General features: G+C 31.7%; 1 protein-coding gene across 1 annotated transcript in view; it reads right to left on the reverse strand.

Moving 5' to 3' along the window:
* The window catches only part of ltl (leucine-rich repeat-containing larval translucida), a 93654-nt gene extending 68487 nt beyond the window's left edge, over positions 1 to 25167 (reverse strand). The window contains exon 1 of the mRNA XM_085943972.1: positions 24724 to 25167. Coding sequence (XP_085800098.1) covers positions 24724 to 25040 — 317 coding nt within the window. The 5' untranslated portion in view covers positions 25041 to 25167. The remainder of the gene's footprint in view (positions 1 to 24723) is intronic.
* Between the last annotated feature and the right edge of the window lie 1459 nt (positions 25168 to 26626).

Here is a 26626-nt window from a genome sequence, read left to right on the forward strand (position 1 = left end):
CAAGCGAGGGTTCTGATTATTTAAATTTCTGATTTTCATTTCAGCTGACGCTTATTTGTAGGTACACGATGTCAAATCCATAGGCGGACTATGTTCGACGAAACCTGATTTCAAAAGTAGGATTATTTTCTTTTCTTTTTTTTATTTACCACCCAGTTAGAATATGCCACCCCAATGTAGTGCGTTAGCTGCTTACCCTTATGATACGTTACTATACATATATAATTTCGGATGCGGAGACCTCATTCATTTTATCTAATTTTATCGTCCCCCTTATTAATACATATTGATAATTTTAAAACAATACATATTTTCACATATGAGATGGGTGCCATGTGGGTGACAACTACCCTTGGTATGATCCAGGGTACCACAGTTTGTTAAACATTAATTTAAGCTATACTTATACACATGGCCCCCACAAGGGGGGCTGACAGGTCTCTAGCCTAGGGGCTCGGGCTCAGAAGGGCCCGGCGAGACGAGTCGACCAGATGAGTGAGATAAACACAGTCGACAAATTTGCTCTAATAGTAAAAAAAGTCGCCTGAGGCGCTATTTTACGTCAATAATTATTAATAATTAAAATATTTGATTGTACGATGCAATTTTTAACAGTGTGCCTATACTCGACAACTCCATGATTCAAATGGATGTACATATTAAAAATACAAAAATCGCTAAAAATACACCTTATGGAAATTCCATGGAAAACGCTAATGTAGCGCGTCACACTGCCTTTACCCTTAGTGATAGGTAGGGAGGCCCGCCAAACATCCTAGCCTGGAGGCCCGCTTCAGGTTGTGGGGGTCATGCTTATACATGCCAAAGTTTAGCAGTACCTTTCTGACATAAATAAAACAGGGGTGTTATATTTTTGTTACATAGTGGTTTTGTGATAAGGTTTATAGTTGATAATGTTTGGAAAACAGACGATAGAGTATACAAGTGTGTATAATATGTATTGAATTTTAATTATGGTCTGCTGCTAATATTTGGTTTTTAAATATAAATATACAGGGCATATAAATCGCATAAAAGACAATCGCTTAACATCCTGTGGTAGATACAGGTGGTAGAAAATTTCTTGAAGATATATTTAAGCCTGCTGGGTCAATGAAATAACTATATGATGTGACAATGGAACACAACAAATGAGAGGAATGTAGTCAGCTTAGAGAATCCTTCTTCCAGCAGATATATATTGAAGATGATGATGTCAAAAATTAACAAGAAATACAGTATAACAACATATTTTGGTACAGTTCGGTTATGAGGAATGCAGCGGCAAGCACATTTTGAAAATTGCCGATGTACTGGATTATTTGTTAGGTTAACCTAACCTAACCAAACCTGACCTAACCCAATCTAACCTAACCTAAACTAACCCAAACTAACAAGTAATCCAGTGTATCGGGTATTTTCAAAATGTGTTTTCCGCTGTGTTCTTCATAACCGAACTGTACCCATTTTTTTAATCAAATTTCAAATACTTCTTAATCGTTTATATTTTGTAAAACTACATTCATTTTATATAAGATTCTTCTACGTTAACCCATTTACATATTTTTTTTTACTTTCGTAAATATTGAGTTACTTAAATTTTTTAAAAATCTACAAATGAATTTTTTAACCAGGTTTCCGTATCCCACCGGACTAAACGCACGAACTTCACATGGTTTAAAAAAAACTTCCCATTACGGTGATCTTTCGGTCATTATTTAAAAGAGCAGTCTATTATAAATAGTATTCTTTCGATTTTGGTTTTTGAAAGAAAAATAGTTTTTTCCATTATTTTGAAAAATCGTAATATATTTTTGCCGAACCCGTGAAAACATCCGACATCCTGTCTTTACGCGAAGAAGAAAATATATTCTATTTTACAACGTTTTTATTAGCTCGTATTCTTGTTTGTCCGGTACAAATTTTTTCTTGTTTGTTCAAATCTTACAATCGATTTTTAACTAACTTCCCGACTAGATAGATAGGCATTTTAAACTTTTTAGCCATCTTTAAGCAGAATTGAATTAATTTTCAGTTAATTCTGTTTTGTATGGAAAGTTGTTTCGGAAAAATTCGTAAAAAGGTAAAACACTATTATTGGTTGCTAAAGGGGTCCTAGCAACTAAATTATTATTATATACGTGCGTTACTATGGAAATCAATATGAAATGTCAAAATGACATTTCAGTATTCTATGTTTATTCAGTATTTCTGTATTCAGTATAAAAAAAAAATATTTATTAATACATAGAATTGTCAAGTTTATATGATTAATTTAAAAACGTGGCATATAAAAGTTCTTTTTATCTTGTAATTATTTATAGAAAAAAATTAAAAGGAAAATACTATAAGTTTGTAAAAAGTATAGGAAACTTGAATCTTAAGAGAAGCCAGGGGAAAAAATATTAGAACCTAAAGAAAAACGAGTCGTCTTTGATTCTGGGCGGATTTTGATTTTAATTCGGCGGTCAAAGTTTTTTACGAAGAACTAATAGCTTTTTTAAAAGGAAAATTTAGACGATAAGAAAATATGTTCAAATACATTAAAATAAATAGTATCTAATTGAAAGAATAGTTTTCGAAATTATTATTATATTGCATAGGTATATAATTATTTTTAATAGCGGACTATTAAATTAATATTGTAATCTGCCCAATTTATATTACCTGTAAGTATATTTTTTTTAACAATAAACTATTGAATTGATTATTAAGAAAATAGTTGTAAACCATGAATGTCAATGTGTTGGGTAACACTATCCTTGAAAACCCATCTGTACACTCGTCTAACCAAATTAAATATGATTAATATATATATACAAATATTTTTTTTTATTATTACAACGATGGTTTGAAAGAATTCATTCTTATTTAACTCATATATTTTTTAATAAATACTGCATAAATGTCACATAAATATCCATAGCTGATAATGAAGAACAGTTATATAAATAGAGCCAATTAAAAATGATTGTAATAATAATGAGCCTATATTTTTTTATATAAAATTCTAACAATAGAAAGAAAACATCGCGCCACATAGTTGGTGATATGTGTATATTACTATTATCATGAATTAATTAAAAATCATGTACTTCCATAATTAATCATATTTAAAAAAGAATAATTCCTTTACAACTAGAGTATACGTTTTACAACTTGCATTTTTTTGTACTTTTCACAACACTAATACGTCTCTTTGCCTGATTACCTCGCATAAAATTATATCAAATGATATATTTACTACTATTAATATATGTATTAATAAATAAGTAGATAATGTAATGTAAAAAAATATATTTAGAATATATTACATCATTTTCATCTAAGAGCCGGGGTGCAAAGTTACGAAGCGTATACTATACTGTTATATTTCAATTGATGACAGACCCACCCCAATAGACATTTATGTACCTACCCCCGATCTTTGACACATTTAAAAAAATCAAAGAGGCCCAAAAACTCAACTTTCAATATAGAAAATAATACAAATAAAATAATAATATGTTATAGTGAGGCATAAATTGGCTTGCCTAATGTGCATGAAATTGTCCCACACTTCAGGTGAACTTTGAAAAAGTTGATAGGTTATATTATTATCATCGATGTTTATATATTGTATTTGTGTTTTCATCTACGTACATTATTTGACGCGATATACCATTTGACAAGGAAGATCCTGCAGCAAATATAATATGGAACTGTAAATGATGGACGCCTCTGCAATGAACTTGAAACGTCGAAAAAGAAGGAGGAAGAACATTTGGTAACGACCAGTGGCGTCGCGAAAAATATTGCCACCTAATGCAAAAATCATTCAAGGCTACCCCTCAATGTTTCTAACGGGCTTAATTATATTCCGTTTTCCATTAAACTCTTTTTTATTCAATTACATATTTACGGGATATAAAAATGTAGCATTCTTCAAACTATTCTGTTACGTTAAAATTAATATTTGGAGAAATCCTGACATCGCTGAGGAATTAATGTTACTATTTATTGTTAGTATTTAACACCCGCAAAGGCCGCGCGGCGTAAGAGTCGGTCTATAGTGTCGTGGGTCCCAGATTCAAATCCTGGGAGTGGCAAGTACACATATTATTTTCCAATTTGTGTATGAATCAAAGTATAGACCGAATAGGTTGAGCAAGTGGCTAACATCCATTTCTCGTAAAAACAGAATCTGTTTATACAAACTTCCACTCTGTGGAGGCCCATATGATACTATTAGGATCGGACATGGTCGAAAAATTTTATTGTAAATTAATACTTTGATTCAAAATTACAAAATATGGCCACCAATATTTTAACAGATTTATTTCATCGTGATTTGTGCCTACATAGGTTATTTAAAACAGTCCCTAAAATGCCATGGTTATGCATTCCATTTGATGTGAATATTATTATTTAATTTTTTTAATAAGTATTTATATGGTTATGTAGTATGTTTAGAATTTTGTTAGATAACCTATATTACTTTATAATTTTATTAAGAATTTTCGACTTTAGAAACTATCGACTATTGTATAACGTTCACAATGTCGAAATACTCGTTGTCAATCAGCATCTTTCAATATTCAAATCTAACGTTAATTTACGGATAGTAAATTTTGACAATCCCTGATCAAGGTTAACAAATGATTGACATTCGTTAAGTAGTTGCAGAGACTATAAAACGGTAAATAGTTTTATTACATCAAGTGTCAAATAACATTAAAAAAATATATATATTTTAAAATAAAAAAAGTCGTAGATAATAATTACTTTATGTATTTGGAAATCTATATATTTTTGATTCTGAATAATAGGGTGATTTTCTTAAATTATAAATCATATTGTCCCTTCCGTTTATTTAGTCAAGTTCAGATATATGAATATTTTATTTGTGCTTATTTCATGGGAATTAAACGCCGGGAAGAATAATTATTATATCGTATTCTTCTCTTAAAAAGTAAATAGCATTATGTGGAATCGAACCATAATATACCTATTGATTACCAGTCACGTACGTTGCTGTTCTGCTACTCCAGCCAATGGATTATCGACAATATTCTCATCGATATGGACATAAACCAGTGATTTAATAATGTTAAAAAGTATTATCTACTTACATTAAAATACGTTTAATCTCTACCGTGTGTACCATACACACTTACTTTTTTAGTAACTGTATTGAATTGTTGTTTATGATACATAATAAAAATAATTTGGACCGACTCGCCTCTAGAAAACGCATTATTGGCTAAAAATATTCAAATAAACTAATTCATACATAATTTGAAAACATCCTAGAATATATAGATGTACCTACATACAATTAAATACGACGCTCGACCGGACTTGAACCTGTAAGCACTAAATTTGCGCGAATGTGCTTATCAATTAAACTAACGTTATCCTGTCGAATTACAATGGAATTAACTAGAATTTTTACATAAAATGATTATCCAATTTATGTTTTCAATATGTTCAATATAAAGAACGTTACAATGCCTGTACACGAGCATGGATTTACTGGTGGCAATAGTGCTTATTTTAAACTATCACGACAATAAATGTTTACACGTAAAAGTGCTGACTGCCTCTCCAATTCATTCTTTAAGAGTGAGCGAGACGCGATGTTGTCATTTTATGTTACTATTTCGTACTATTTGATAGCAGTGAAAATCGGTCAATCTGAAAGTTCGTTTTTTTGTCGGCAGGTTCGCCACTATCGTTCTACTGTGCATACACAGATAGATAAAAATACTTTCAAATGAAAATTCAGAAGCTTCCAAGCTTGCATGATTCATGCATGCAATCTTGCCAACTGCAGGATAATACATGTCACTGTCAACAGTAAATCCATGCACGTGTAAACGGGGTATTACATTTCTAAATAATTTGAATTATTCGTGGAATAAAAGAAATAGTTTATTAAACCAATTCATTATTCTATTACAAAGATAGAAAAAAAAACAATATTATCTGTCGGTTGTATTCTTTCAGCTCTGTCAAAAGATTTGGACCCTTGACACTTTTTGATGATGATGATGATGATGCTATGCTAATTAAATGATGTATTCATATGAACTTTGATCTTGGTTTTACACTAGGCATGATTTGCATTTTAATTCACTTCACGATTTTGTCATCTACCAGCGCTTCTATTGCGTATACAGAAAATCTTTTGAAATTTGGTTTAATTATATCTCAATCGAGATGCAAAAATCATTGGGTACATTTCCGAAGGACTAATGATAATAATACGTTATAATACTTAACCGATGTAACATACCAAGGTGATTGATATATTATATACATCTACCACAATAAAATTACTTTGTCATGTATCAGAAAAATCTTGGGGCTGTTGGTACAATCCACTAAATATGCGTACAAAAAAAAACAAAAATTAAGGGAGGACATGCTCAGTGTAGGTAAAAATGGAGCTTTTATTCTATTTTCAAAGCATGATCCTGGACATTCCTGGACATCCGTTTAAAAAAAAAATTCGGTTAGGTACATGTTCAAACACGCGCGTTAACATGATCTTACTCCCTACTTCAGTTTTAGTTTGTCAATTTATGGCTACGGCCGTATGTTGTAGCTTAACCACTGGGGAATGCCAAAAGAAATGGCGTATTTCAAAAAAACACTACCTTATTCTTAGGTCAATAATTATTATAAAGCAATCATTATTACGTAGGATATTTATCACACTTGAATGCTCAAAGACATGAGCTTATAATGAGTATCTTTAGAATTATCTTGAAATGTGTTAATCTTGCCCATTTTTTGAATAATAAAATGCCTAATTCTTGTCAAATTTGGGATCACAGAGATTATCAATATAATTTTTTATCGTAAATATGTCACTATAGTAATGTCGACATAAATTATACTGATGGTTTTATAAATGCGTTTAAAAATTAATAAATCTAAAAAATCTTAACACCATTGCACATTTATGTACTGAAATATGACTATATTCTAAAACATTAGAGCGAGAGGTTTAAAAGAATACTATGTTATGTAATAAAAATAGTTTATGCAGTCATCAAATGTTTAAAATAAATATAAAGGATAATAAGGCTTCAAAATTATATAAATAGATTATCTACTACGTTTAATGAATGTCCAGGATCATGCTTTGAAAATAGAATAAAAGCTCTATTTTGACCCACGCTGAGCACGTCCGCCCTTAAGTATATTATTATAATACATAAGCAGAGATACATTCAGCTTACTTAACAAAACAATAATAATTACATTCTTCAATATTAAAATATCTGAAATATCTAGACTCTATTCAACATGACGTCATATAATAACAAGATAAAAAGAACTTTTTATATACCACGTTTTTAAATTTTCTGTTGAATCATATAAACTTGACTATGATGATGATGTATTAATAAATACTTTTTTTGTACTTGATAGAAATACTGAATAAATATAGAATACTGAAATGTCATTTTCACATTTCCTATTGATTTCCATAGTAATGCACGTATATATTAATAATTTAGTTGACAAGACCCCCCTAGCAACCAATAATAGTGTTTTACTTTTTACGAATTTTTTCCGAAATAACTTTCCATACAAAACAGAATTAACTGAAAATGAATTCAATTCTACTTAAAGATAGCTGAAAGTATTAAAAGAATGCATTGTCGTCGTGTTCTGATATATTCTAAAAGTTTCAAATGTCTAGCTAGTCGAGAAATTAGTTAAAAATCTTCAATCGTCCAATACAAATCTTGGAAAAACAAGAAAAAAATTGTACTGGACAAACAAGAATACGAGTTAATAAAAACGTGGTAAAATGTAAATAATTCTGACAGTTATATCAAATAAAAGAACATCAACTTAAAGTCGAATCCAAATTATGAAAACTTTATTTTGGTCCATCGTAAAAATTTTAAATTGGAATTTGCAGGAAAGGTAGTTTGAATAAACTTTGTATTGTCAGTTGGCGTCAAGTAATGAGTGTTTTTAATGTACTGTTCCGATTTTGATTTGCCATATTTTTTTGTTTGCTGCATAGAAGTCAGTTATAATCTGAAATTCATTATCAAGAATTTGATAGTCCAAATATTATTGGTTATTGACCTTTTAGCAAAATAGATTCTAATTTTTATTTTTGAAAATTTAATCGTGAGTGACGAAGCTCATTTTGACCAGTGTGTGTTTGTTAATAACACTTGTGGTCGGATGTAAAAACAAAGATTAATATTTATGGACAACCTTTAAGCCTGATTTAATATACTTATTCAGATTGTTTTCTGTCGGGCTATTTAAAGGAGCAACTGAAATACAACGTTTTCAAAGAAATTAACCAAGACGTATGGACAAAATGAAATGATGGATATATTTTTAGTCAAAAAGCACGAATTTTTGCTGTAAGCAGATTCAACTAATTGGTACATGGCCCCCACATCCTGAAGCGGGCCCCCAGGCTAGGATGTTTTACGGGGCTCTCTGCCTATCGCTAAGGGTAAAGGCAGTGTGACGCGCTGCAGTGGCGTTTTTTTTTTTTTTTTAATTAAGGTGTATTTTTAACGAGTTTTTGTATTTTAAATATCTACATCCATTTGAGGTCACCAAATTGATGAAATGTCGGTGAGCCGGACATGTCGCACGGCGAACGGACAACCGCTGGACGAATACAGTCATTCAGTGGTACCCGAGAGGCACTAAGCGGCCACAAGGGTGCCCCAAAACCCGCAGGATTGACGAACTAGTCAGGTTCGGTGGAAGTACGTGGCAGAGAAAACTAAGGAACCGAGAAGAGTGGAGGGAGCTGGGGGAGGCCTTCATCAAGCAGTGGATCGACCCCGGCTGAAAATATATATATACATCCATTTGAATTATAAAATTGTCGAGTATCGGCACACAGTTAAAAATTACATCATACTACCAAATATTTTTAATTTTCAATATCATTGAAGTAACATAGCGCCAAAGGCGACTTTTTTTTTAAAACTATTAGAGCAAATTTGTGATCTGTGTTTATCTCACTTGTCTGGTCGACTTGCCACGCCGGGCCCTTCCTGAGCTCGGGCCCCTAGGCTAGAGCCATGTCAGCCCCCCCCCCTTGTGGGGGCCATGATTTGGTAGATATCATATTTTATTTTAAACGCATTTTTACGTAGTACCTATTGAAAAACAAAATCCGATCGCTATATATAAAACGTAACATAGCAAATAATTAAACTATAATAATCCACAGATAGAAAAAAAATAATATAAAAAATACACGATTATCTCGTATTCATGTAGTAAGGATTTATTCAATTGTAAAATGACGTTTGCGATAGTTTATGATATTTTATATGACCATGAAATTTAATGCTGATTTATAAAAAATAAGAAAAAAAAACATTGCAACATGACATATATTATTATGTATATAATATTTTCGTAAACCCTACAATTTGTTCATATTTTTTATTCTTAATTTTCGGCATATCTATGATAATACGTGTGTCGTCAATGAATTATATTTAATTTATTATTAAATTGTTAGGTAGATACATAATAGTTAATTAACATTTCTAAGGCAGAATATACATTATGCTCATTTTTAAATCCACTAAAATATATTTGTAGACTTGGTCGATACTTCAAATCGTTTATTTTTAATATGAAGCTTATACAAATATGCTACTAGTTAAATCTGTCCACTGTAATGTCTGTAATGATATAGCTACGTCATACCGTAGAAGACTGAATTCCGTTTCATATATTGATTCTAGTGGCGATTAAACAAATGTTTGTAACGATTATGAATAGGCTTCTTAATTAATTTATATGGTTTGATTTGATGATGTGATAAAGGATGTCTAAATGAATCTGATTTATTTAGAAGAGTAATCCTTAGTTTGTAATGCTTTAGGGCAGCAGTGGGGAATCTGCGGCCTTGTAAGCCACCAGGTGCATTAAAGGACGCTTAATATTAATCATTAAATTAAGTAAATATTCAAATGCATTCTTACTAAAAGAGTCATTAAATGGTTAGTTAACAATTAAGTTAGCAAAAATTATCGACTATATATTTTTAATTAACTATTTCTTTTATTCAAACGAATAATTCACAAGATTTAAGAATATATCATTCTGATTATTGAACATTAATACTTTAGATAACCACTAACCACTAAACATGATTTCGAAGAGCGCTGAGTGGTAGGTATTTAATAGCCAATAGCTTAAATATTGTCGTCATTAGTATGTCTTCCGTAGCATAATGGTTGAATGCGACGAGTTTTGGGGCGTTTACCCGTTGGAGATGCCGGGTTCGATTCCCGACCGGTTGGCTTACTTTTTTCAAACAAAAAAAAGTTTTTTCTATTGGTTGTGATATACTCTCTCAGTTAATGACTATATATTTATTTGTATTATGTACATCATACTATGAATAGTAATCGCAGGTACATGACAATAAAATGAATTTGACCATTTATTTATTGATATATATAGTAAAATATACTAAACCGAATTACATAATTTACAAAATTTAAATTTATAAAAAAATTAGTACCTAGACGTTTAAAAAATAATGTACCTACACCTTGAAGGGCATATAATTGAATCTCCTTAATTGCAAAAGTACTATGATAGAGTTAGTTTAATGCAGCCTTCTAAAATAAAAAAATACATAAGTATACAAATCGGTAGGTATTTTTTTATTATTGATGATTGAAAAATTTCTTCTAATTTTTATATCCTCACATACTGGCAGTGAAGTCCTGTGCGGGTGGGTACGTCATGCATACGTTATAGGTGGAGAATTCTTCGTGCCATCTCCTAAAAGAGCTTGGCCACCATCAAAGTGATATTTGTTTTATCATCTGCTACCCGAAACAGTTCGGTGGAGCTGCATTCGTACCGATTGCGGAGGTTCTTAAACTACGAAATGCGGCGTCGACCTCTGCTACGCGTACGATTATGTTATCTGTCTTGTCATTCTGCGTCCGGGGTACTGTAGTTTTCTTGTTTTGATACTACGTTTCCCATTCGATTGAGAACGTCAAGATTTTTAACCCGGTTAATCCAAAGAATTTCGAGGATGTATCTATTTAGTCACATCTCGAAAGCCTCAACTTGTCAACATCATAGTAAATTTCGTGTGAATGAGAAAGATTTTCACCTGGTGCGACTTCTAGAGGCTAATACATCAGTTTGCATAGTTTTAAGAAATTTCGTTGTATTTTTACTATGGATTATCCAATAATAATATAAATTATGCAATGAATATCGTATATAAAATATACGGTAATGATGGTAAGGAACGGTATTTTTATTCCGACAAAGGTTGACACTTTTAGAGACGTAATTGTATAGTGTTGTTCTGCACTAGCAAGATGTACGGAAATCTTAAGCTTAAATTCTAGTTTTTTATAAAATGTATGATTTTCGTGTTCTAAACATATTTTTCCTAACTATCCACCCCTGCTTAAGAATTAAGCGAGTGGTATAAAGGCGTTGAGATAATTTAACTCATTGGGATTTAAATAATGATGGCGTAAACCCGATATATATAGATATATAGATTTAAATTTATGAACTGTCGTAGAATTATATTTTAATTCAAAATAATAAACAACTGTCAACACAATACCATTCCAAACCAATAAAATACAACAAAATATATACATAGTAAATATTTGCTTTATTTAATATTCTATTTATTAATATTTTTTATTTAATTTAAAATTTCTCAATATATGTGTATCCTACAGAACAGATTAATAAATATAATTCAGATAGGCAAAACCACAATACACTACATTTTGAAGCAGGGTTGTGAATGTGTGAGTGTCCTACGAAAATTAAACACACATTATAGAGTGCATTAGCGTGTGTTGCAACCGTCAAATACAACAATATGTTAGTGCATAAACCGAAAACTGTTGTCACAACTAAGGACAAACTTAGAATGACGTATTCTTGACACGTGTTTAAGTTAATCCCACATTCTTCCACACTTTAGGTATTTCAGTTCCCATTAATTCTGTGTTCCCATTCATCATATATACTGAAATCAATTGAAATTTGTAAACATCAATAAAAAAATTTAAAAAAAACGAGAAGAGAAAAGAGAAGAGATAAATAATATTATGTAGTAGACAGATTGTCAATTAACACAAATGTTGAGACAATAATAAAAGGGCAGTATTGTAAGTTTGCAAGTTTGTTAACGGGCGAAATTGCCAACAGCGCAAATATTTGGATTCAATATTTATACTTGATTAATTCAAAATCAACAAATAAAACAGTTTAAACTAGGGTGACGATTCTGATGGTATATTTTAATTATCTTAAAATTATTTATTTATTCTGATCACTCAATCCGGGCAAAAATGTATATCGACTACCTCGACATACTAACTTAAATGTGTTAATTAGAGCCTATTAGAAGAGCAAATTTTCATTTAAAACGTGTAACAAAACCACTTATTACACTCCCTGATAAATTACATCATTAAATAATGAATCGTTTTAGCATATAGGTACACTGAAAATTATCATGAATTTCGTTTAGAATATAACCATCCAAATGCGTTTTCCATGCTACCACTATCAAAATATGACAGTGATTTACTTTGAAAGCTTCTTTAACTTACGTTATAAAGATATATTGTGTCTGATTATTCTACGGCAATCGTGATAAGTAAGTATATTTTTCTTACAAATAATGCCACACCGCCTCAACATAATATTATATTATTTAATAATGTATAAACATGTAATGTTACATCAACTTGACATGAACTTTTATTCCACGCTATTCATAATATTTAAAATAAATTCAATACAATCATATTATTTCCAGTTATAAGTATAACTATTATACGTCACGAAAGCGCAACCCTACCCCGTAGAGCGCGTGCACAGAGCAATAATCACGTATTAGAAAATGTCTACTTTGAATTTGTTTGCTACTGCGCATTCTGTTTGAACAGAGTGGGGGTGTGCCTTCGTAAAGTAAAAGTATTCTACTATGTAATAAAAATATTTCAACTTTTGTTGGACAAACATGCTAAATATAGTGCGTAATATAAAAGTTGTTTGTATTAAGCCTTCTACGTCAGAGCGCTTTATAAATTGACTCACGTTATTTTTGCGTGTTGGCTTGTAATTGCAGATAATTTATCTCTGGTGCTATTGAGAGGAATTAAAAGCTTTCTTTTCTATGTCTCCTCCAGACAATACTTCTACATTCGAAATAATACTCTTCGTCTGCTTCTGCAGAGGTTTAGGCTTTTTATTTTGTAGTGAATCTTCACTCGTTAACGAACACGCACTGAATTATGGGCGCAGAGAATGTAGAGAACGTGGCCGACTTAATATAAAAGCAGCACTGTAGTGTTTTTTTTATACGTAACACTAGACAAACAAATATCAAACATATTAATTTAATGTACCATCCCACGAGACAGTCGTCAATATAGTTAACATTTATATGTATTTTTGTATCTCTAAAGTGTAATATCTATTATTCTGTTGAAAAGGAATATTTTCTACAATAATTTAATATATTTTATTTAAACAACTGACTGATAAAACATTTAAACCTCCATGCAATTTTCTAGTAATAAAGATAATTCACAATTTTATTAAATGTGTAATACAGTGGCGAAGGGTGGATGTAGACTATTAAGATCAGACATAAATGGTGTACATTAAACTTTGTTAGTCATTCATATTTGTTTTGATATAACTAAGTCTACAGTTTACAGATGGTGTTGGCTAGTTTTTAAAAACCAATTAAACCTTGCCTAAACCAAACCATAATAGTAAACCAAAATAGTGTAAACTTTTTCATTTCTACTAATTATTTGTTTTCATATAATTAAGAATACATATTAATATATAATAATAATTAATATATAGTATTTAATTGATTTTTCCAAAACTATCCAACACCATCTGTAAATTGTAGATGTAGTTCAATGAAAACAAATACTTTTGACTGACAAAGTTTATTGTAGACTATTTATGTCGGATTTTAACAGCCTACCTCCACCTTTCGCCACTGGTCGATAGTATTAATATAATACATAATTAATTGTTCCCAAAATATCTCTTACCCCTTTGGTTTGACAGCATGGATAGGATTTTCTAAAATATTTGTTCAAACTAACTTGTATATTAATATAAACTGATATTATATTATATTACTATTTTACGCAATTCATAAATAATTCACCAATTAAGTATAGTGCATGTGGATGAATCATTACAGCATATTGATCAGAATCCGATGGATGTGGGTTGAAGTCCCGCACAGCACCATTTTTTTAATATACCTATATATTTTTTAAAGTATTCCAAATTTCCCTAGTTATTTTCTATTAGTTACACTTTTTAGATAAAAAAAATAGTTTTTTATGACGAAAATTTGTTTGAAGCTAATCCCGAAATTCAAGGATTCCGACCATTTCAATCCTGGGTTTGCGGATTGTGGGATTACAAACCCTAGTCGCTAAAGCCCTAGCGGCGCATGATTGTATAGCTGTAAAATATTGAATGTTGCTGGCAATGTATAGGTAGGTACATTATTATTGAGAAAACTTGGGTTGTATACATAAAAGCAGCTGTTGTCAGCTAGAACAAGCAGATAGCTAAGGTCAATAGTACAATAATAATTATTAATTATTGTGGTTGAAAAATATTTCGTTATGCACATTCAAATTGATGGTTGACATAAAACATTTTTCGTTTTGACTTTAGACTCGTTCCTTATCATCGCTCATCGACGAAAATAAAATAAACAAATATGGCGGGCGTTATTATTCACACATTTGTTTTTTTTCTCTCGAAGAATGACACTAATTAAGGTAATATATAATAAAAAAAATCGGCGTGTGTACTTATGTACGCGCGTTAGAAGTTATAGTTCTTTGGCGTCACAAAACAACATAAGCCGTTACCTGAGTCTATTAATATTACGGTGGATTAGGTTGATGAAAATGTACGCGATTCATCTGTGTCTCATATAGCACATGATAATTATAATTTAATTATTGTATTGGACTAAAACTCATCTTTACCATACAGTGGTTATAATCGATTCAGAAATGCCCATGATAAATTAATAAAAAAATCAAATTTTAATATATTTTTTGAATTGTTTACCAAGTCAAAATTCACAACATTTATTTATTTATTGATATATAATTTTACTCATAAATAACATAAATATAGCCTAAAATCTTGATGCACAATCTTTACAATGAAAAATAAATATACACTCCAATATAAATGAAGTTTTATGAATATAAATTAACTGTGTAGAACGTTAGTCTCCATAAATTTGTTTATAAACATATATATTTATTATGACACAATATTGGTTATATTTACAACACGTGCTCTTTACTTGAACGACTATCTAACCTAACCTAACATAACCACTCCACCGATGCGTTATTTTAGAGAAGTTTTATCTTGTAGCTTCGAAATGTTTTATCGAGACGAAACTCAAATAATAAACAATTGTATACGTTTCAATAATATTTTTATAATTTATAATGGCAAATCAGATTAAAATAAAAATTGAATAAAATCTGTAGGTACCTAATACTTATCAAAAAACGAATATTTTAAAATCACAAACACTAATTTTATTATTATTAAAGATTAGTTAATATTTATTTTTTTATATTATGGTGTTGCAATGTTCTAACAAAATATTACTTTGTGTCATATTCAGTAAATCGTATCGAATCACATATTGGCATACAATGTGATACAAAACTCAGAATTTCTGAGAATTTATAACAAAATTACCACCACTTCTACTATCGTAAATGAAATTTTTAATTAAAGTGTTTTATTCATAAAAATGCAATTATTTACTATCTGAATTTATAGAAGAATCACAGGAATCTTCATTGATCATAGAATCTTGCACTAAGAGCTTATTTTATATTTATTGATTTCCTAACAGCGTAATGATTGTTTATAATAGTATGATAACAAACTCGTGACTTATATAAAGAATGAATTTGATTAAAGGTATTCTTTTTTCATTGGATGTGTTAACTGATTTCATACAATTTTACTATTCCGAAAGTCGTAATTAGAGGAATCCCAATACAAATCGGAACGGACGACATCACAGACGATTTAATCAAACAAGCCTACCGAACATCAGTACGCAAAGAATAACCCAGGATACGAGCAAATACCCAATGCCTCTCGTCCTGGTGAGAATGCTTTCAACTGACAAAGGGGTAAAAATTTTCGCCACCTAGCAAGTGATGCAGCTGAGAGTGAAGATTGAAACTCCCAGAAGGAAATACTCAGACGGACAATGTCAACGCTGCCAAAAATACAATCATGCTACACGTGACTGTCCAGCCCAGACCAAACGTCCCCGCAGTCTCACTCATCTAACGATGGACTACACGAACCAAACAGTTCATACACCCAAGCTATCAATCAGATCAAAACAAACCAGATGGGACCAAGACATCCAGACCCCAGGAACTTCAGCAATCCCAAATGGGACTGCTCTCTCAAAGTCAACAGATGATAACAAACACGAAACGACTTTTTTTAAGAAACGACGAATTCTTAGAAGAATTACTAACACAAGCAAAACAGACTCTCGCCAAAGCAGAAAAAATTTACGCCAAGATCGCCTTACTGGAAATCAAAAACGCCTCCACAGGACTGAACTCTTCCCCAGAAACCAGCCAAGAAGCGGAGTCTTGGGAAGCGGTACTCAGGACTCAACCAAGCATGACGGACTCATGGTGGTAAAAAAGAAAACACCCTGGAAACTGAACCGATGCGGTATTGAATCGACGGACACCCAAATGTGGATGCAAGAATAACTTCAAATTCACATGGTTCCATTCAACTGAAAAAATCATGCAACACTCGAGATAGCTACAACATTCGCACATATCCTAAGTAAGTAATTTAAAGATACAAATCTTCTTTTTATTGTGCCATCCCATAGCGGAGGTCGGCCACCATCAAAGCAATCTTAGCTTTGTCATCTGCTACCCGGAACAGTTCAGTGTAGCTGCACTCGTACCAATCACGCAGGTTCGTAAGCCACGAAATGCGCCGCCGTCCTCTGCTACGCTTACCATTGATCTATCCTTGAATGACAAGTTGAGGAATACTGTACTTTTGTCCTCTTATAATGTGGCCCAGGTACTGTAGTTTCCTGGTATTGATACTACGTACAACTTCTCGGTCCTTCCCCATTCGATTGAGAACTTCAACATTTGTCAACCTGTCAGTCCAAGGAATTTTGAAGATGCATCCATACAGCCACATTTTGAAAGCTTCAAGTCTCCGTGACATCTCTTGGTTTAGCGTCCATACTTCCATACCATAGAAAAGAATTGAGAGAATATAACAACGTACCATACGCAGTCTCAGACCTAGGTTAACGTCTCGATTGCTAAGGGTGCGTCTCATTTTGAGAAAGGCACTCCTTACAATCTCAATAATTCTAGTTTTTATTTCCTGAGACTGGTCCCATTTCTCATTGACCCATGTAGTGGGTCACACGTTCGATTGGTTCGCTGTTAATGACAAAATTTGTGTTGGTGTCTGGTGTCGCTATTTTTGATACTAGTAATAGTTTTGTTTTCTCGAGGTTCATTTTTAAACCATAATTGCTGACCTCATAAACCGTTTCTATCAGTTGATGTAAACTCATTAAGCTATCAGCAATCAGAAGAGTATCATCGGCATATCGTATATTGTTAATATGTTTCCCATTAACGAAAATACCCACCGATTCACCTTGTGAAGCTTCCTTGAAAATAGCTTCTGAGTACATGTTAAATAGCAGAGGTGACAATATACACCCCTGTCTTACACCGCGACGAATTTTTACCTCTCCACTGACTTCGTTTTCGATCTTAATATTTGCTGTTCGTTTCCAATATAAGTTAGCTATCGGTTGAATGTCTCTTGCATCGATGCCTTTCTCCTGACTATTCTTTGATGATCTTTCTCGATACCAATAACGATACTTTAACTCCGGCACTTTACCAGGTACAGATGCAATATAAGTCGTGTTCTTCTTCTTCTTGGTCGTACGCTCATGGCTGAGGATCGTGACAACCTTTGAATTTTGTCATCCTTTGAGCGACCAAGACTTTCCATCCCTTTCGATCTTTCACATTTCTCAGGGCATAATGAATGGTGCCCCCCAGTCAGCTCTTTCACATCTTGCTCGCTCATTTCGGTCGATCATAATCTATACATTTTATTGTATGTATATAATAATATGCAAGCTTTACTTGTATATTCGTTGAGTAGAGTGCCTCTGAAACCATGGCTGCGGGTTCGATTCTGGCATCTGACAAGTTTTCAATATATTTTTAAGGGTTACAATACCGGTATTCCAGTATATAGCTGCATGGAAATACCCGTTTCAAATATAAAAAATACCGATACTTTCGGTATTAAGTGAGCAAAAATACTTTAACTTTTTTGAAAAAGAATTTAATGTTATTTCTTCATTACTTTCTATTGCATATTAAATTGAGTGCAGGAGCTCTGTGCTGCCAAGATGCAAATATTTTGAGTGCAAACGCTACTCTGAATTTTATATTTAAGCAGTTGATCCATCAAAATATACCATTAATCGGTTAATTTAAAAAAGAGGGTACAAGAACGCTTTTCTTGAAGAGTGACGGATTGATATTTCAGATGTTTTAGAATACTTACGACTCAAAAAAAAAAACATACGGACTCACGTGAACTTTCAAAAATATTTAATCCGACCACTAAAATTCAATGTATGAAAAATTAATAGTTCTATCATATTATTATTTATAAATACTTAATAATTAGTGTTTAAAAGAAAATAGTATATCCGTATTTATGGATAGATATTTCTTTTTTTCTCTATGTGTTAAAGAATACCGGTTTTTAATAAGAAATACCAAAAAACCGGTATTGATAATCTCATTTGGTATTGCAATCCCTAGTATGATTGACTAAGATCAACAACTCAGTAATTTCAATGAATAGATAACAACCAGTATTTGTAAACATAAATATGTTAATAATATATTGATACCTAACAGCTATTGGAGATATTTAGCGGTTAAAATAATTCGAATGTTTCATTATCCCAGTTCTGCGTATTTTTTAAATTATCAAAAAAAAACATATTATTTTATCTAGAAATCATAACACCAGTTATTACAATTTATCATTTTATCTGAACGGTTTCTGATTAATTATTTTTTTTTAATATTTTTATGGCGTCACTTCCAGGCAGAGTTATAAAAATATAAAATCCGGATATTTTTTATTAGTGTAATAAAGCGTCATTATAAACTAACGATATTATAAGTTCTAGATTATTAGGGTAGATTAGATTGTCACAAAAGTCTGTTATGTATATTACAAACATTTAATTATATATAACAAAGTTTATTGTTATCAGATCAATATAATAATATTATTATATACAAAAAAATCAGTAATTATATTTTAAAAATATATATTAGTAATAACAATTCTGAGATGGATTTAAAATTTAAGCTCGAACAACATTCGTTGCTTCTCGAATAGTGTGCTGTACGTCAACGTCTTGCATGTAATTATTATAACGTACCTAATTTATAGGTCCGTTTAATCTAATTTAATCAGATATTCTAAAAAACAAAATACCTAAGGTAGGCTAGCCCAAGTGTGAATACGGAGCAAGTGCAAACTCGCCTTGTGGTATTGGTAATAATGCTCGACGGACAGTTACATCTAGTGGATTGTTATCATTGTCATTTTTCATTTCTCACATAAAATTGTTGTAGAGATCTGCCTTACCGATTTTAAGAAAACATCACTCAATCTGACGCTTGAATTCTTTGAGATTGGATAAGTTAGAGGTGCTCCACAAAAAAACTTAATTAAATCGTTATATTAAAAGGCGAGGTGAAATGATTTGTTGTTCACCATTTATTATAAATGTTGTTTTATCATGTGTGGCAATAGTAAGCTTGTTGCTTTCATACTTGTGGAAATCCAGGCGAGTTTACACTTACCTCATCAAAAGATGGCAAGAGGCAAGTGTGAACCGAAGTTCACACCTGCCCCGTTTTTTATATATTGTTTTTTCTTACTTGGTTGTTTTTTTCATCTCAATAGTATTAAGTAATTTCACTGACCTTCATATTAAAAAAATTGTAACTTTTTTATTTTTCAAGATATTAAAAAACAAACAGTTTTATATTATGAAATAATAATTGTATTTCTTTACAGTTAACTATTCTTATAGCAAATACAGAGCATTTAAAGTACAGTGTTCTACTTGTCTCATTTAAATACGTGTAAGTGTGAACTCGAATCTCCATCCAAAGAATATAAGAAAAATAGTTCCTGTACAGAACTGATAATCCAATAAACTAAATTTAGTCGTCAAAAGTATAGACTATGTATCTATAACAATTCTAATTTATCTCTTCTCGTTTTTGTGTAATTTATGGTCAAAATCAATTAACCGGAAACGTGTTCACATTTACTCCAGTGACCTTATATTAGGTAGGCTGGTAGGGCACTAGAAGTCATTTACAATGTTATAACTTGCAGGCTCATTCCGTGGTGATCAAAACAAAGTCATTTTTTTCCCACTTCATATTGTTAAGTATTATAATCCGTAACTGTTAATAACTGATGCTGTTCATAAAGATATCTTACTTTGCAATCAAATATCCAGTAGTGTATTTAGGGACGCGGAGGTCCGACGTACTGACTGATTTCGAGACCCCCCACCAACAAAACTATAATAAACACCACGAATCACATCACCTTAATAAATAATGATTATTATTGAGAATGACAGTAATGACACATATTCAAAAATATTAGTGGCTATGTTATGGGCCCGTTTGATAATAGTTTGAAGGGATTTTCTTATGATTTAGGCAATATCTCATAGTCAAATTGCAAGAAACACCTACGCATCTTTTGGATATTTTTGTATAATTTAGTAATTGCATGACTGGTTTGAACCGTTTTGAGGCCCCCTTTTAATTTTTTTGATGAATAGATTTCGTTATCGGCGTCAAAGAAAATCGCTCCTACAAATATCAACAAAATTATCATTCAACTATAATAGAGAATGTACAAAATTGATGTCGTAATGGTCTTTATTTTATTAAATAATTAGTTTATCTACTAAGCAATTTTTTTCTGCCCTAGGTACTAACACATCTGGTTATTTTAGATGCAGCTACATTTAAAATTTAATACCATTCCATTTATAATAGTATTTTTGTTATTAGATATTAAGTGATTTGTTTGTTTTCTTTTATTGTGTCAACTGTCAATTCATGGTGAAAATTCATTTTAAATTAATTTAATAAAACGCAAAATTTAAAAAAAACATTGACAGTTGAAAATATTCTACTGAAGTGGGTGAAACCGGTCCAGATGCATCTATTAAAAGTGAAAAAGTACTATAAAAGTTTTTCGTTTTATTAAATTAAATTAATAATGAGATTTGTTTTTTGTTTTCTTTTGTGTTCTTTTTTAAAGGGTTTATTGGGTGGATTTTTGAGATTTCGCACTGTTTAGCCGTGTACCAAGGGGCGGGTCGATGCCGTGTTTATCTGTAAAAGTAGTATGTCGTCTATGAACAGGATCAATAAAACAATAAAAATGAGTCTATATTAAAAAGAAAATTTACAATATAGAATTGGAAAATAATTCATTTGTAATTTGATCTGCTTAGTATATTATGTCAAATAATTATAAACTAGCAGCATTATTTATACGTAGAGACCTAACAGAAATGGATAGGAGAAAAAATAATATATTTTGTCAATGTCAAAACACGAAATCGCAAACAATCGAAGTGGATTTTAAAGGATCATAAGTTATTTAGGGTTTTGATATTTATGATAATAGATTGTTAAGAAACAGCTAAGAATAGAGAAAATCTGAACACAGTAAATAATCAATTTTATTGTGAGAATGATTTCATTCGAGCTCAACAAATTGTCAAATTTGTGATGAAGATCTTTATCACTATTGAGATGTTAAACCCTTAAAATTTACTAATATATTAGTAAACATATCAATTCTATATACTACCTATATTAAAATATAATTTCTACAGACACCTCCAAATTTCAAGACCGTAGTTCCTTCAATGTACCTATATTAGTAATCAAATCGGACCCATCATAAACACTCGATGATGATGAGCTACCCACTGCATATTGTTCAAATAAATCAAGTTATTTAGAGACTTAACGACGAAAAGTGTAAAGTTTCAGAGAAAATCATGCTAAAAATTTATCCTTTAAAAATGAAAGAAACCATTAATACATTCAAAAGGTATATCTGAAAATAAACCGCTGATTTTTCAAATAAAACGTATTAATTTACAATATCGTTTTAGGCAGGTTGGAAGGCCCAGTTGCTGACTGATGATGAACCCTATGATAGAAGTTAAGCCAAACACAAAATATTTTTTCTTAAATTCGTATGAAATCATTAAACTTAGTTTTATTGCATTCAATTAATTCACGTTATCATATCTACGTACTTGTCTTATTTATTTTATAATAGGTTTGGAGACCTCATTTTAAAAATTTTCCTACAGGAGAAGCTGCCACTGACTATTGAAAGATTTTATACACAATGAAAATCTCAGATTGTGCACAATACGTAATGTTTAAATTTTCCAAAATTAAACTTCTCCATCCAGGGAAAACCGCCACTGTACATTTTAGTGTGTTTATTCTAGAGACCGACAAGTTTGATGTGAGGCTATATTTTACCACGTTTTTATTAGTTCGTATTCTTGTTTGTCCAGAACACATTTTTTCTTGTGTGTCCAGTCCTAGCAACTAAATTATTTATATATACGTGCGTTACTATGGAAATCAATATGACATGTCAAGTACAAATTTTTTTGATCGTTTAAGCTAGTCACGTCAAGTTTATATGGTTCAACAGAATTTAAAAACGTTGTATATAAAAAGTTCTTTTTATCTTGTAATTATTTATTATAATCCTATACCTATAACATTATATTTTAGGGAGTTTTTATGAGTTTCAACTTCGTCATCATCGGCGGGGCTCGATATTCGGCCTCCCCTAGCTGTCTCCATTCCTCCCAGTCCCTAGTTTTTTTGCTGCAATTTTTGCTCAAAATTACATTTCAGTATTCTATATTTAATCAGTATTTCTATAAAGTGCAAAAAAAGTATTTATTAATACATAGAATTGTCAAATTTATATGATTCAACAGAAAAATTAAAAACGTGGTATATAAAAAGTTCTTTTTAACTTGTAATTATTTTTAATGAAATTGTATAGGTAATATTTTAAATAAAAGTTTCTACGATCAGTCTTATTATTTACTGACAAAAGTGTTTCAGAAAATATATTTAAAAAATAAAAAAAAACGTTGAAAGATATACAAGGGGTCGTGGCGAAGGGTGGAGGTAGGCTGTTAAGATCCGACATAAATAGTGCACATAATACTATGCCAGTCATACGTATTTGTTTTTATTGAACCAATACTACAATTACAGACGGTGTTGGTTAGTTTTTAAAAATCAATTGAATTCTGCCTAAACCAAACCTTAATAGTTTTGATATGTTATGGGCGATTCGATAAAATAGTAAGTACACATTTTTTTTATTCATACTTATTTTTGTATTAAGTATACAAATTACACTTGTTGTTGGTAGTTTTTTTTTTAAATTCATTAATCCCTGCCTAATCAAACCATAATTGATACAAAATATAATTATATGTATGAAATATCCAAAATTATGTATGATTTAATGATAAATAATACCATCTGTAAATTGTAGTCGTAGTTCAATGAAAACAAATACATATGACAAAATTTAGTGTGCGATATTCATGTCGGATCTCAACAGCCTACCTCCACCCTTCGCCAATGCATGGGAAATATTGTATCAATAATTTTAGATAATTTGAAGTAAGTAATGAACTAATATTATTAAGTGGGGAATACTGAAATTGCTTCACAAGAAAAACAGTAAATGACCTTTGGTGACTTGTTTAATAGATATATTGTTCACCGATGATTTTCCTTATCGCGTCGCCCGAATGAGAGACCAAATAAAAAAAATGGAATTCTCGGTACTCACAATGAATGATTGAACAACATTTCTGAATTTATGCAAAGACGTAACTATGTACTTGATTCCCTGCGCATTAGACCTTTTTTATATGTTAACAGCGCAAAAGAATATAGAAGAAAATAATAAATATATCGAAGTTACATATTATATTAGTAAATACGGTTCAAATAACATTTATAATGTAATTAATAAAAATACATCAGTAAATGGCGCAAAATGAGATAGATTATGCAAATAATCTTTCTGCATACTATCTAAAATAATGTTATTATTTTGTTCCTATTTTCGGATACATTGATCCATCATGGGGAAAACTTAAAAGGTATATTGGACTACGTACATAAATTACATAGCATCGATTTTATATGAAAATCATAGTGAGTAATCAGCAAATAGATTCCAATTTCCCAAAAATAGAAATAAGCCTAAAGTCTTCTTTTCTCTCCCTAAAATATAGATCGATATTCCTATATCAAAGTGTAACCGATTATGTTAGTGTTTTATAGAACTAATATTAAATTAGAGAAGTTAAATGGCGCGAAATTTGTGGATTGTTGAAGGCATACTCCGGAGTTGGTGCTGTGTAGGTGCTCAAAATACGACGAAGAAAATTCGACTTGCCTGATGTTATTGTAGTTGAGTTTGCAGTTATGGACGTTGAGGGCCAGGTCAGCTAGCGAACTGCCGGCGAGGTCGCGAACGTCGGAGTGGGTGACTTCCAAGGTGACGGTTGTGTCGGGGAACCGACCCTTCAGCGCCGTGCTGACCTGCTGATAGTTGACCATCCTCTCGCAGGCAATGAGCAGGGACACGGGTCCGCTCTGCTTGCGGCAGGTGCACGGCGAGATCTCGCGTCTCTGCGCGCAGTGCATGCTGGCGCGCACGCTCAGCCCCAGCAGCACGTGCACCAGGGCGCCGATCGCCACATAAGCACGCATTGTCTTTTCACTTCGCGCCTTCTTCTTGTTTCCCGTTGGGGGCGGAGGGTTGCGGGGAGGAAACCACAGTGTACGATTTATTCGGAGACACGCGGCGACCGTCGCTCACAAGCCGCTGTTTGTGACTGCCGGGCGGCGTCATCCCGCGGCTTATGCCGAAGGCACTCTTTCCTAATGCGCGGGTCGCGACCCAGATGTGGGTCATCAAAAAAATCTATTACTCACAACTTACTATTATTTTTTAAAAACAATATTCATATTATTTATAACAATTAGCAGTCTTCGGCAGAAGTATAATTGACCATTAGGGCCCGATTCAGAAATGGCAGAAATGCATTTCAGCCGAAAGGGATTTTTATCGATCAGCACTTTTTCAAAGCCTTCAATTGGTCAAAATAAAAAAAAAATCATTTAAGATTTAACAATAACGATAGTACATAATTACCCGCATAGATTAAATTTGTAAATTGAGTATTACTTCAAATTCTTTTTTCTTCCTTATTTTATCATTACCTCTACAATTCGATATGGATATTGTCCAGCTCTTGAAGGGGTTTTAATTTATTTTACGACAAATAAGTATTTGTCACTCGCCTAATATGTTAGATGAATACGCTAAATTCATTGTGGATTTTTTAAACGTATAATTCAACCCTACGACCCACATCTTCAGAAACAAGCACTACCACTCGTCCATCGTTGGCGCGATTCAAAATAAATATTTGAAAGTGATAATTACTTATCTTTTAGTTATTATTAGTGAGGAAATGTAAGAACAAAAATTTATATTTTTTATACAGATACTATAAAATTTACTGTTGTTGGATTTGTGATGTCACCACAGTCCTTCTCTCTCTACGAACTCCTGACTTAACGACAAATAGCCAGCTATCGGATGCGGTGACGTTCCGTACGGGTAAACCTCTAATGTGTTTATTAAGGGTGGAAAATATAGGAAAGAAAGCAAATATTACAAAGTTTTAGACTGAATTACGTGGGATAAGAGTTTTTACTCGATTGGATTCGAACCACGATTGTTTGGTTATCATCCGAACGCACTCCCTTTACGCCACAGTATGATAATGCAATCGTGACGATTATACACTATAATATTATAGTTTATTCCGTTTCCTAAGCAGCGAATTTATTATTATATATACGAAGAATTGTTCCGTTGCCTAGGAAACGAATTTATTATTATATGTGATTAGCTGTCAAAACTAAGCTTAATATTTTTAAGTGTGATAGGTACGTTACTTTTGTTTGGTATTACATATTTAGTTAATGTGAAAACTATTTTCTAACTGTTTGAATATTTTTGGTTGATGTGAATTTTGACTAACGCAGTGTGCGATTATTTTATTTTGTTACGCCAAAGAAGTATAACTTCTGACGCGCGTACATAAGTACACACACCGATTTTTTTTTAAATATTCCATTTCGGGTTCAGTTCCAGTAGAAAATATAATGAAGTTCGGATCCAGAGTTCAGCTCCATCAAGTCAAAAATGTAAGCCCTAAGGGTTTGATTCCGATTCCGGTTTAAAAAACTTATACCAATTTATATTTGTGTATGACGGATATTGT

The sequence above is a fragment of the Rhyacophila brunnea genome, unplaced genomic scaffold (assembly GCF_057557595.1).
Source record: "Rhyacophila brunnea isolate RB1 unplaced genomic scaffold, BYU_Rbru_1.0 scaffold_1, whole genome shotgun sequence".
Lineage (NCBI taxonomy): Eukaryota > Metazoa > Arthropoda > Insecta > Trichoptera > Rhyacophilidae > Rhyacophila > Rhyacophila brunnea.